Below are 12511 nucleotides of genomic sequence, written 5' to 3'. Positions count from 1 at the left end.
CTGAAAATCTTTCATGGAAGCAGATTTCAATTACATCTTATCCCTGTCTAAACTGACATGTTACAGCATGTTCGCTACCGACTGAAAAAGAAAAAAAAGTAAATTGACTCAAGAAAGAAACTGAAGGGTTCAACATAGCATGACTAAAGAAGAGTTGTCTTAGCATTCAAATTGTTAAAAACAGATGAAAATGTAAATCAGTTCAATTGAGAAACCAAGTGTTTACTGTTCCCCAATCAGTAAGTGCAGGACTCCAAGAGAAACAACAAAATGCAGCCCTAGTTAGACTGAGCAGTTAAGCAGAATGCAAGATGTTTTGATTCGCATTAAAAAAGGTTGTCAGGAAGCAGAACTGCGAAGCTTATAACAAGCTAGTTCAATAAATTAAATATAAATTGCATAATCTCATTTTGCGTAAGTGTGATCAACAGAGAAGTTCACTGATAGGTAATGCTCATTATCACTTTAAATTTTTCTGCACCACTAAAACACCTACAATTGCAGATAAAAAAACCCAGAAAACACCTTCCCTGGATAGTGCGAGTTCCTTCCATGTTAAAGGCCTGGAAACCTGGTTCAGGACCTCCTGAAACTGTAGTTCTGTTTCTTCAATTGTACCTGAGTTATTGATGACTATATCTGCTTTTGTCTTCTTCCAGTCTAGTGCAGTCTGAGCATTAATCTTGTTTCTAGCTTGTTCTTCAGGTATGCCATCTCTTGCCACTAGACGTTGTACCTGAGTTTCAGGATCAACCCATACAACAATAATAGGAGCAGTCCATTTGTCCATCTTAGCCTCAAACAACAATGGGATGTCAAGAACGATAACCTTGGACCCCTTGAGCCATAGCTTCATTACTTCCCAAAAGATGTCAGAAGAAATATATGGTGCCAGCAGACTGCAAAGAGAGAGACAAAAAAATTGCAACAATTTGAAATTAATAAAAAATACATACTTTTTCTTTCTTTCGCTAGATAACTAAAAGACCTCAATTCCTCCGACTGTAACCATTATAAAAGCAAAAAATCATAAAAGTGCACAAGTTTTCTTTCTTTTCTTTTCTTTTCTTTTCTTTTTATTAAGAAGGGAAGTCACAAGCCAAAATTACAGAAAGTGAGAATAAGCAAAATAATTCAGCCATAATCTAGTCAATTTTATACCTTCATGATTGAATTGGCCACACAAAAATAATGCAAGCAACCTATATTATTGCGTTAAGTTATAGGTAATGACTTTTCACAAAGAACATTAATATTAACATGAAATTAAGTTGTTCTTCCACAATCCCAAGGGTGACTTGGAAGGCTATACTGGTAGCAACCAAGTTCACTGTTATCAGTTAAGCATTAAAATAAATGTTAAGCAGATATCCTCCAACAAGCTTATTCCCTTGTTAAGAATCCTTCTTCTCATTCCTTTTGTTTAGAGGCTACAACCAACTTCAATTACATACCGATTGAGAAGTTGACGCTTCGTTGAATCAGAAAAAACAATTTGACCTAGGCGTGCTCTATCAATTTCTCCATTCTCTAGCAAAATATCATTGCCAAATGCAGCTACAACCTTTTTCCAACCACCAGTGCCCTTTCTTACTACATCCTGAAATAAATTAGCTCCAGAATTAGCAATATCTTCCAACAAAGAGTAAGTTTCAATGTTGTTTTGCATTTTTTTTAAAAAAAAAAAGATGATAGACAATGGGAAAAAATAAAAATGTTTACAAAGATAATGGAACATGATTATGAGACATCATAGCTCAAATATCCTGAACATAATGAAAGGTATTATAACACAAAGTGCACAGTAAAACTACAAGTTACTGCACAGAAAATACTACGAGATTATATAACCATAGGTTAACATGAAAAAAATTATTTACATAACAGTATACAACATAGGGGATAGTGCTGCATGTGCAAAATTTTATAATTTGATGAAAGATCAAATCAGTCAAAGGATGCTCAGAAGATTAAGATCACCCAGATATTCATGAAAGATGAATACTAGATTGAGAGGTCACATGTAAAAGAATGTTGACACTAGGTAAGAGTAAAAAGGTCGTGGTAGGCATCAAGTTAAATTGATGGAGTAGACTGACATGTCCAATTTAGCTATAAGAAGGTAAAGGACCAATAATGATTCTAAAAGATTGGTGGAAAACTGCAAAGTTAAATGAAATAAAGTAGATGTGCAGGAAAGGGCATGAGATCAATATCCTAGAATCTTACGTTTAGTTTGTATGTAATATAGAGCTCTGAGAGTTGAAACTCAAGAACGCCTAAAGTTGGACCAAGATCAGTTGCCCGATGGAACGATCAAAGTACAGTTTCTCAAGAAATCATTGTACAGGGTAACAGCCATCACCAACTCTACAGCTTGAAGACATATCCAGAAAGACGAAGATGACGGATTTTTTAACAAAGCTCAATATTTCACAAAAAGATTCCTCACTACTATTACATGTTCATAAAAGAATCAAAGCAATTTGAGACACATTCGTGAATAAGTTTAGACTCTTCTAACCCAATATCATACTCAATATGAACTCTTTTATATCATTTCTTCCTCCTGTAACCCAACATCATACTCAGTATGAACTCTTTTAGATCATTTCTTCTCAGATAAGACTCATACACTCAAAAGTAGGATTCTCACATGACTTGCAACTCCAAAAATATTACCCAAATCCAGAAATATTAATTTCTAACCAAAAATAAATTAAAGATCAACTGAAGATATCAAAACCCCTCCTTGCACTCCTAAAAATCAAATGTGCTATGAATACTGGGCAAAAGGTTTTGTTCCATTTGCAACTGTCAATGACTTAAGCTGACATCATATGTAGCTCGTTATGTTGGTTTTCTGCATTAGTGGTATTTCCATGGGTCTCATTATCTATGATCTCAATACGGTCCAATGCCCGCATATATTGTTGCATATAACTTGATCCTAAAGTGCAGCACTTCCAAGGAAATGTGAGTAATTAGGACAATGCCCCATAAGAAAGGAAGCAATTTACCTATTTATGCAAATAGAAGCAATATATGAGATTATGACAACTGTTATGGAATCAGTTTTCAGGGTCATAATGGGGAGGCATGGAAAAGGGAGGTAAAACTAAAAGAAACTAAAGAACAAAGTAGTAGAAGCAATAAGGACCGGTACAGATACAAGAATGCAGAATCTAAATGATATATAATATTTTCAATTAGCACATGAAAGGATAATTAAATGAATTGTAATTATGGATATTATACTTTAGACCCTGATGACATCATGCTTTTTGTTGAATAAGAAGCATAAGATAAGAGAATTGTATTTCTGTCTTTTTGTTACAATGTACAGGAGCAGCCTTTATATAGATTAGGAGACTGACAAAGTTTGGTAAGGCCGACTAAGTTTGGCCCAATCAATCACAAATTAATCAAGGTCCTAATCAATCATACGATTTTAACATCCCCCTCAAACTCAAAGTGGTAAAGTGGACACCAACTTGAGTTTGCAAACAAGAGATTGAAAGATGCCAGAAGAATGAGCTTTGGTGAAGACGTCTGCAAGCTGATCAGCTGTGAAAACTGGATCACGAATGTACTAAAAAACTGACATACTATATGAAAAGGAGTAAGAGCTGCTGAGGTTTGGACCGAGACCGTGTCTACCAATTTTACCCACCAAGCTTCTGACGGTACGATTTGACGTGCTGCTGCTAGGGTTTGGAGCGAGACCGCGCTACCAAGTTTACTCGTCAAGCTTTTGACGGTATAGTTACACGCGTTGCTGCTGGGGTTTGGAGCGAGACCGCGCTTGCCAAATTTACCTGCCAAGTTTTTGACGGTACGGTTTGACGCGCTGCAGCTACGGTTTTAAAACGAAACCGCGCCTGTCAAATTTACCCACCAAGCTTCTGATGGTATGGTTTGGCGCGTTGCTTCATGCTCAACGATGCTGTGGAGGAGAAGGTCACCGGCACAGAGGAACAAGAGCACGTGCTCAAGGAGCTTAACTCACTCAATAAGAGCATTAGAAGCGGATGCTCAGGGAGCTTAACTCCCTCAACAGGAGCACTGAAAACAGGTGCTCAGGGAGCTTAACTCCCTCAATAGGAGCATTAGATGCGGGTGCTCAGGGAGCTTAACTCTCTTATCTCCGGTGGAGCAAAAACCGTGTGCAGCATAACAAATAATATGTAAAACAAGGTCAAGAAATTGCAACAGGTCCCAATGATGGAAAGGACACATAAACCAGCAATCAGCACGAAAAAGCATGCCAACCAAACTAGGAAGAATGAGATGTAGAGAAGATCATGGAAACGGGATACCAATGAAGGGAGAAAAAGCTTGATGTCTTCCGCACGCTTGCTAAGAGCCAGAGCCCCAAGTTCATGGTGTTCGCATGTGCAGACTCGAACGTGTGCCCGTCGGTGGTGTTCGATGATGGAGTGGAGCTTCACCATGCGGCTCGTCGGAGGGCTGACCGTAGAAGCAGGCGTTTGCCTCGGTCAAAGGGGAGGGCAAGAGAGAATCACCACGGGCATCGAAACTCTCCTTTGTAGATTTTTTGGTACATGGCCTTGATGTTCTGGTCATGGAAGAAGGTTCAACCTATATTGGGGCAACATGCGGTGGTATGACTGGTGGCAAAGGGAGCAAGCCTTCTTTCCCAACTTCATCCTTAGGTGAAGCCATGCTCAAAGAGAAAAAATTGAATCCTCTAATGCCTTCGGAAGAGAAGAACAAGAAGGAGATGAAGGCTAGGAGAAGAAGAAGGCCTCCATGGCTCCCTTGCTCTCTCTGTTTCTATCTCTCGGTCTCCGCGACGGAGGAGGGAGGGAACAAAGGGAGGGAAACGAAAGCTAGCTAAGAGCCCCTCACATGAAGCACTTGGAAAAAAAAATCCCCCCTTCGTGAGAAGAAAGCACCCACAGCAACCCATATTTTTTTTAAAATTTAGAGTGAAACAAAAAAAAAATAATGGGAAAATACAAAAAAATAATTAAAGAGAAAAAGAAGAAAGAAAGAAGGCTAGAATTTTATTGAGATCTCGACGAGAAGAAGGGGGCTTTGAAAGCCGCCGAGGCCAGAGCCCCAGCTACCCCCCAAACGAGGTAAGAGAAATAGAGGATCTGCAAGCGACGAGGATGACCACAGAAAAGGCGGAAAAGAGGACGGCAGTAGGTTAAGTGATCGGTGGCTCTGATACTATATTGAAAAAAAAAAAGAGAGAAGAAAATTATATTTCTGTCTTTTTGTTACAATGTACCGGAGCAGCCTTTATATAGACTAGGAGGTTTACAAAGTTTGGTAAGACTTTGGCACAATCAATCACAAATCAATCAAGGTTCTAATCAATCATATGATTTTAACACTTTTTGTGCAGTAACAATGAGAAATCAAATTAACTACTTAAAAGAATTTCCTCATAAAGCATGTCATCTGCCTCGATCTATATGTTTAGCCTTTTAACCATCCTTATGCCCTATTACATTTGAATTTATGCGTCCAGACAAGATACATTTAAGTTTGAAGGTATTTCTACTACCAGATCTTAACCTGACCTCAACACCATAAATTGTTGCTGAATTCCTAGCTGAAAGAGCTCTGGAAACTTGGCAGGATCTACAATTCAAGCTAATGCAATCTAACTGCGCGGCCCATATCCACAACTTCGTCACAAAATCTATCACTCAAACGCAAAATCATGAACAAAAAACTTCCCTAATAATCTTATAGAGAAAAATGGAATTCCCTCTATTTTCTTTTTTGAGCGAAGAATTCCCTTTATCTTGTTCATTTTTTTTATAAAAAACAAAGGGATAAACTTAAAAAAACAAATCTATACTTTCGAGAATTTGACGGTAAGAATCATGCGTGTGAGGGAGAGAGAGTTACATGGGCGACGAGGTCGGCGTCGACGACGGGAACTCCGTGGGATTTGAAGAGATTGGAGACGGTGCTCTTGCCGGAGGCGATCCCGCCCGTCAATCCTACGATCCTCATCGCCCTCACACTCCGACGGCCGGATAATAGCCGGCGGGGAGGGCCAACTACGAGGGGTTCGAGGGTAAGTATTCCCACTTCCCATTTCCCACCAACCAACTAATTTGAAGGCTTGATCTGAGCTGTACACGTGTCTCCATCTGCTGACTCATCGTGACCGTCAAAAACTCCCAACCCCATTGGAGATTTAAACGCGTTCTATCTTTCAGTACCAAGCAAAATTTTCCACCATGGCTCCTCCGCCGTTGCCATCAAAAGATTCAAAACCTTCAAACTTTTTTTCTCTCTTACTTCTTCTTGTCGATAACGTGTGATGGTTGAACAGATCCAACATATTGATATTTGTATGTTTATCTTTATAAAATAATTGGTACAACAAGCTTCACGTGAATCTTCCGATGCATGACAAGTAAATTGCATGCTTTGAATTTTAATAATTGTAGTATATTTACTTTTTTTTTTTTTTTTTTTTTGCTGAAGCGGGTGCTTCATACAGAACATGTATGAATACACCCAATAAGATCAAAATCCAATATCTCGCGGAGTGCCAGTGGCAGCTCCCCCTCCCCTGACCAAAGGGCGTAACTCGAATGGTGGGCCGCATAGGCGACCACCCAATCAGCCGCCCCATTGGCCTCCCGAAATACATGCTTGGCCTGGATGGCCCCCCCATCTCTCATCATTCTGACTATATCGCGGATCAAGGGGTGGTCTAAGCTCTCACCCCTCAACCCCTTCTGAATCCATCCAAGAACAGTAGCTGAGTCGCCCTTCAAAATAATCGAGCTGGTCCGCGTCATCGCCCGTGCATGTCGAAGCCCCGCCCAGGCAGCGCGCAGCTCTGCTCCCGGGACTGATGTAGCGAACAACTGGCAGCCACCTACGGCCACAACCCTGGAATGCAGGTCCCGTATGACAAAACCTGCACCACCTCACGAGCCGCCATCCAACACAGACCCATCAAAGTTGACCTTGAGGAAGCTCGGGGGTGGGGGCTCCCAGGTGAAAAACACCATCTGAGGAGCTGCCGGAGCAAGGGGGGAACCCCAGGTGTCCCGAGCTGTCAAAGGTCTAACTAAGGAAGGGATATGGCTGATCTCCGTGGCTTGTGCTCGAGCAAACTCTGCTGCAAACCTCGGTGACACCCTGCGCTGGCCGAGAGTACGAGCATTCCTTGCCAGCTAGATCTGAAGGGCTGTGCAAGTCGCTCTGATGCCCTCCTCATGAGTCTGCGGACTAGCTAGCCACTGCCGCGTCACACTAAGGAACTGTATTCGCGCACATCGGGCCCCCTGCGGGATCCCTGTCCACTGCCATGTCGACATCGCCCAAGTACACTGAAAGAGCACATGGTCCACTATCTCCTCAGCTCCACACGTCCCGCACTCCGCAGGGATCCCCCAGCCACGCCTGCTCAGCACTGCTCTCGTCGGAAGGCGGTCCCAGAACACCTTCCACAAAAAGAGAGCTGCCCTCGGGTGGAGGCCGGACCTCCAGATCCAAGCGCAATCTGACCCCGGCTTGTGCTCTGGCTGAATGGCGCGGGAGAGGTCTCCCAGTCTAACACCGGCCCGGCTCGAAGTGCCCCAAACTCTGACATCCGGCCCCCCACATCCTGGTAGCGGAAGGGACCGAATCCTCACAGCTAGGTGTACCCCGAAGAACAGCCGTAACCTGGCCTCATCCCACTCTGCCTCTCCTGGTACTAGGAGATCGCACACCCGTAGCCCCTCCACTGCCTCTGTATCAACCATGGTCGGCCAGCGACTCAGGGGAAGGGTGTCCACCCACGCATCACTGGTCACATCAATACTCCGGCCATCGCCGATCAACCACCTGGTATGTGCTGCAACTGATGGCAGGTACCTCCCGATCTCGCGCCACATGAAGGAGACTCGACGACCGGTCCGTGCTGCTGCTGAAGCCCCCCGACCATATCTAGCTGCCATCACCTGACTCCAGAAGCTGTGTGGCACTAACATAAACTGGGTCGCGTGCCGGGCAATGAGTGCCTCACGCCTCTCAATGAGGGACTGCACCCCTAGACCACCCTCGCTAGTAGGAAGGCAAACCTGCTCCCAAGCTACCAGATGCACTCCATGGCCTCCACTATATGACCCCCACAGAAAGCTCCGAAGAAGGCGCTCGATTCTCAGCAGAATCGTCTTCGGTACCACTGTGTTGGCCATAAGGTACACCGGAATAGATCCCAGCACTGATCTGACCAATGTCACTCTCCCCATCATGGATAGGGAGGATGCCCTCCATCCCTCCAGCCTGCTCTGGACCCGCTGCACCAAGCCCAAGCACTCGGCCACCCGTAGCCTCCGACCCGTGATAGGGACGCCAAGGTAGGTCAGCGTCCCCTCCTGCTCCGGTACCTGCAGTATCCCTCTGATCTCCTGTCTGACTCCGCTCTCTGTGCTGGGGCTGAAGAAAATGGCAGACTTGAGGAAGTTCACTCTTTGACCGGATGCCACGCAATAGTCTGCCACCACCCTGCGTAGGACCCGTGCCTCTGGAATCCGTGCCCTGGCCAAGAGAAGACAGTCATCAGCAAAGAGTAAATGGGAGATAGGGCGAGCCCCCGGTGCTGGCACATAGGCCTCCAGCTCTCGGCTGGCACACGCTCCCTGCAAAGCACGGGATAAAATATCAGCACAGATAATAAACAAATAAGGGGATAAGGGACATCCCTGTCGTAATCCCATCGTGGACTCGAAGAAAATTGATGGAGTGTCGTTGACCAAGATAGAAAACTTTGGCCCCCGGACACACCCCATAATCCACCCAATCCACTGCCTGGGGAAGCCGTGCACCTCCAGTACCCGCTGGAGAAAACTCCACCTGATCCTGTCGTAAGCCCGCTCCATGTCCAGCTTGACTGCCATCAAGCTGTGCCGCTTCGATGCCCGCCGAAGATCCCACATCATTTCCTGGGCTAACATAACATTATGAGAAATATTTCTACCAGCTACAAAGGCCCCCTGTTCCTGACTAATGATGCCAAGTAAAAGGGGCTTCATCCTGCCCACCAAAATCCTTGCCACAACCTTGTATAAGGTTGTGGACAGGCTAATGGGCCTAAAGTGACAAGGCTCAGCCGCATCCTGGCGCTTAGGCATAAGCGTGATGAAGGTGGCCTTCCAATCCTCAGGGATCGCTGCCTGGGTGAAGAAGCACTGGATGGCCTCCACCACTGCTGGTCGGATAATACCCCAATACCGCCGGAAGAAGAAAGGGGGGAAACCATCGGGTCCCGGGGCCTTGTCAGCTGCCAAGGCCCAGACCGCCTCATGCACCTCCTGTGCCATCACTGGTCGGATCAGGGATGCACACTCAACCTCACCAATACCCACGTCCACCCTGAGAGGGTAGTGACCATCATGGGCCTCCTCATCCTCTGTCCCTCTAGCGCGGAAAAAATCAAGCAAGACCTGTCGAATGGCAGGCTCACCCTCCACCCGATGGCCGGACCTATCGCGCAGGGAATGGATCATGCTCCGTCGTCTCCGGATAACTGTCGTCCGATGAAAGAAGCTTGTATTACGATCACCCTCGCTTACCCACTGCACACGAGATTTCTGTCTCCAGAAGACCTCATGTTGCCGTAGCAGCGAATGGTGAGTCGCAAGTAGGCTCCGAAGGTCAACCATATCGTCCTCCGGAAGCACGCCCCCTAGGTCTTCCTTCCTTTGCAGCTCAGCGATCGAGGTCTCTATCCCCTCCAAACGCCGGAAAATGTTACCCACAACCTCGCGGTTCCAACGGCGCAAGCGCCTCTTGGTCAACTCAAGTTTGCGCGAGACCCGCTGCATGGCATCCCCGTGCACCGGGATCTGCCATGCGTCGCGGATAATATCCCAAGACTGGAGGTACGACAGCCAAACCTTCTCAAAGCGGAAGGGGCTATGGTGGGTGGGACTCGATGAGGTAGAAAGTAGCAGAGGGCAGTGATCCGAGGCAATCCGAGGGAGGTGAGTGACCCTACAAGTGGGGAATCAAAGGATCCAATCTGGGGACGCAAGAGCCCTATCTAATCTCTCCCAGACCCTAGCACTGCCACGCTGATTATTACACCAAGTAAACTGTGGTCCCGAAAAACCTAAGTCTACCAGGCCATTCCGCGACACAAAATCACGGAACTCCCTCCTATCCACTCTATCAGTAAAGGCAGCGCCCCCCCGCTTCTCATTCTCACACTGGATGCAATTGAAATCACCAACCACAACCGTCGGGATACCCTGGGCGGCTAGGTTGGTGATCTCCTGCCAAAGGACTCTCCTAACCCTATGGTCCGTGCTCGCGTACACACCGCACAGCACCCACGGGGCAACATCAGGTCTCGACACGACCATGACTACCTGTTGGGGGCAGTTGTGAAAGACATCAACTGTCGTCACTCCACGCCTCCACAGGACCAAAATGCCTCCCGACAGCCCCCGAGAGTCGATCGCATAGGTCTGCCAGTCCCTCTCAAGGTGCCGCCTCAAACGTCCGAGTCCCTCGCCAAATAATCGGGTCTCACAGAGGAAACAGATCTCCGGACAATGGACCTATACTAACCGTTTGAAAGAAGTCATGAAGGACGGCTTGGCCGCCCCCCTACAATTCCAAGCGAGAATCATCATGGGTCACAGTCCACATAGTCGGCCTCAGACTCCTCCTCTCCTAGAGTCGCGGGAACATCCTCAGGCTCGACGCCCAGGGTGCCTCGCTCCTCCTCCACATCGCCGGTCGTGGGTACAACCCCCATAACTGCCGCCCTGACATGCTGCAAGGCAGTAGAGTGGTCCATGCCCCCTCCTGCCACGGCCGTACTCCCCTCCAGGCGTGGGGTGGGGTGGTCCCCCACCACACACCTACCTGGGGTGGTATCCTCCAGCACGCTCGGGGTCAGGGGTGTAAGGCCAAAACGAACGACCCCATCTAGGCCCGCACCCAACATAGGAAGGTCCTGGCTAGCAGCCTGGGGGATCCCCAGCCGCGAATCCAGCTCCCGACAGGGTGGGCTATACTGGAAAGGCCCTGTGAGTGCCTCAGGGCCCCTGACCAAGGTCCGCTCGTCCTGGGCCAAAGTGTCCGGCTCAGGGGGACCCGGGCTGCGCATACCCTGGCCCTGTAGGCCCCCGACATTGTGGACCAGGGGGACCTGGGCTCGCGGGCCATCCCCATGGCCCAACACCAGTTCAACCGGCGGCCCCGTCGCAGAATGGGCCTGCTGGCCCTGCGCAGCTAAAAACCCCCCGGCCCGGTCGCAAGGCGCGGCCCCATCCCCACGCGCGCCCCCGACGCGGGCCAGGAGCTCCCCTCCATGCGCATCCCCGACGCGGGGCGCGTCACCCGCTTGGAGCGCGCCGTCAGCGCGGGGCGCGCCACCAGCTCGGAGCGCGCCGTCAGCGCGTGGCGCGCCACCGGCTCGAGGCGCGCCCTGGGCTACACCAGCCGGCCCACGGCCCCGACGCCCGGCCCTCTGGGCCCGGGCGCGTTGGGCCAGTACTCGATTGGCCTGCTGGGCCAATTGGGTCACCGGACCCGGGCCCCCTTGTGGGCCAAGGCCCGCTGGGGGCCTGGGCCTTTTTTGGGTTGGGCCCCGGGCCTTGCCCACCCCACTAGGCCCCGGGTCGGCCCGCGGAGGGGGCGAGTCGCCTTGCTGGCTCAGCTCCGGGTCCCCGGACTCGGCCGAGCCGTCTCCTGGTTCATCGACCAGGGCAAGTCGGCAGTAGCCAATGGGAGGTTCCGGGGGCAGCCCTTCCCCTCCTCCGGCCAGCGGCGACCGGCGGCGCGCGACCTTCGTCGGCTTTTGCCAGCCATCAGTGTTTGCTATGTAACTAATTATCAATTTTAAACTTGTAGCGTGATACCACGGAGGTCGCTGTAGTCAAGTCTAGCTTTTTATTTTTATTTGTAAGAAATTTAATTTTTACAAATTCAACACGAGCTAATTCTATCTTAAACGAAATTCAGGTTGGACAATGGGTCACGCCGAACTAGATCATACTAATTGGATCAGATGAGATTGAATATGAAATCGAAAATGTGGAAGGTTTGCAATGTTTAGATTTTAAGCCAATCTCTTATCCAAAGAGCAAGTTGAATGGTTAGATTCAGGTTATGTTCTTAAATAGTAGTTAAAGCTTTGGTTGGGTCTAAAGACCATTTCCACGCGACAACTCGGCATGGATCCTCCACAAGCAACGAGATCAACTACATGCAAAAATTAAAATAAAAAAATAAAAGATTTTTTTTACATACACACTTTTCTAAATATTGAAATTTGCATGAATATCCTCCTCAACTTGATATTTGTATATTTACCTTTATAAAATACTTGTTTTGCATGTATATCCTTTATTTTTATTTTTTCTAGCATATATACCTACACAACGCCGTCAAAAAATTAGCGGTTTCAAATTAAAAATGACTGAAATATCCTTAATGAGTAGATATGCAAAAAAAAACATTGAGAAGCAGGTACTAGACAAATTCGAGTGTTAAAATAGGTTGAAATAAA

The 12511-nt window shown here is 47.4% G+C and overlaps 2 protein-coding genes across 2 annotated transcripts; both read right to left on the bottom strand.

The window, feature by feature from the left end:
• Positions 1-375: 375 nt before the first annotated feature.
• ATCOAE (dephospho-CoA kinase family) lies at positions 376-6087 on the bottom strand. The gene is made up of 3 exons (XM_039121449.3): positions 5890-6087; positions 1455-1600; positions 376-899 (listed from the first exon to the last, which is right to left on the bottom strand). Exons 1-3 carry the CDS (start codon positions 5995-5997, stop codon positions 461-463), a joined length of 693 nt encoding a protein of 230 aa, XP_038977377.3. The 5' UTR covers positions 5998-6087; the 3' UTR covers positions 376-460.
• Positions 6088-7178: 1091 nt separating this feature from the next.
• Positions 7179-10355, bottom strand: LOC149768394 (uncharacterized). Its single transcript, XM_089928427.1, has 3 exons — positions 10087-10355; positions 8826-9984; positions 7179-8630 (listed from the first exon to the last, which is right to left on the bottom strand). The coding sequence occupies exons 1-3, from the start codon at positions 10353-10355 to the stop codon at positions 7179-7181; spliced, it is 2880 nt and encodes a 959-aa protein (XP_089784553.1).
• Positions 10356-12511: the final 2156 nt, after the last annotated feature.

Source organism: Phoenix dactylifera, chromosome 2 (genome assembly GCF_051530095.1).
Source record: "Phoenix dactylifera cultivar Ajwa chromosome 2, Ajwa_hap1_PhDact_Kaust_v1.1, whole genome shotgun sequence".
Lineage (NCBI taxonomy): Eukaryota > Viridiplantae > Streptophyta > Magnoliopsida > Arecales > Arecaceae > Phoenix > Phoenix dactylifera.
Note: the sequence above shows the minus strand (reverse complement) of the source record. Positions and strands in the feature narration are given on the sequence as shown.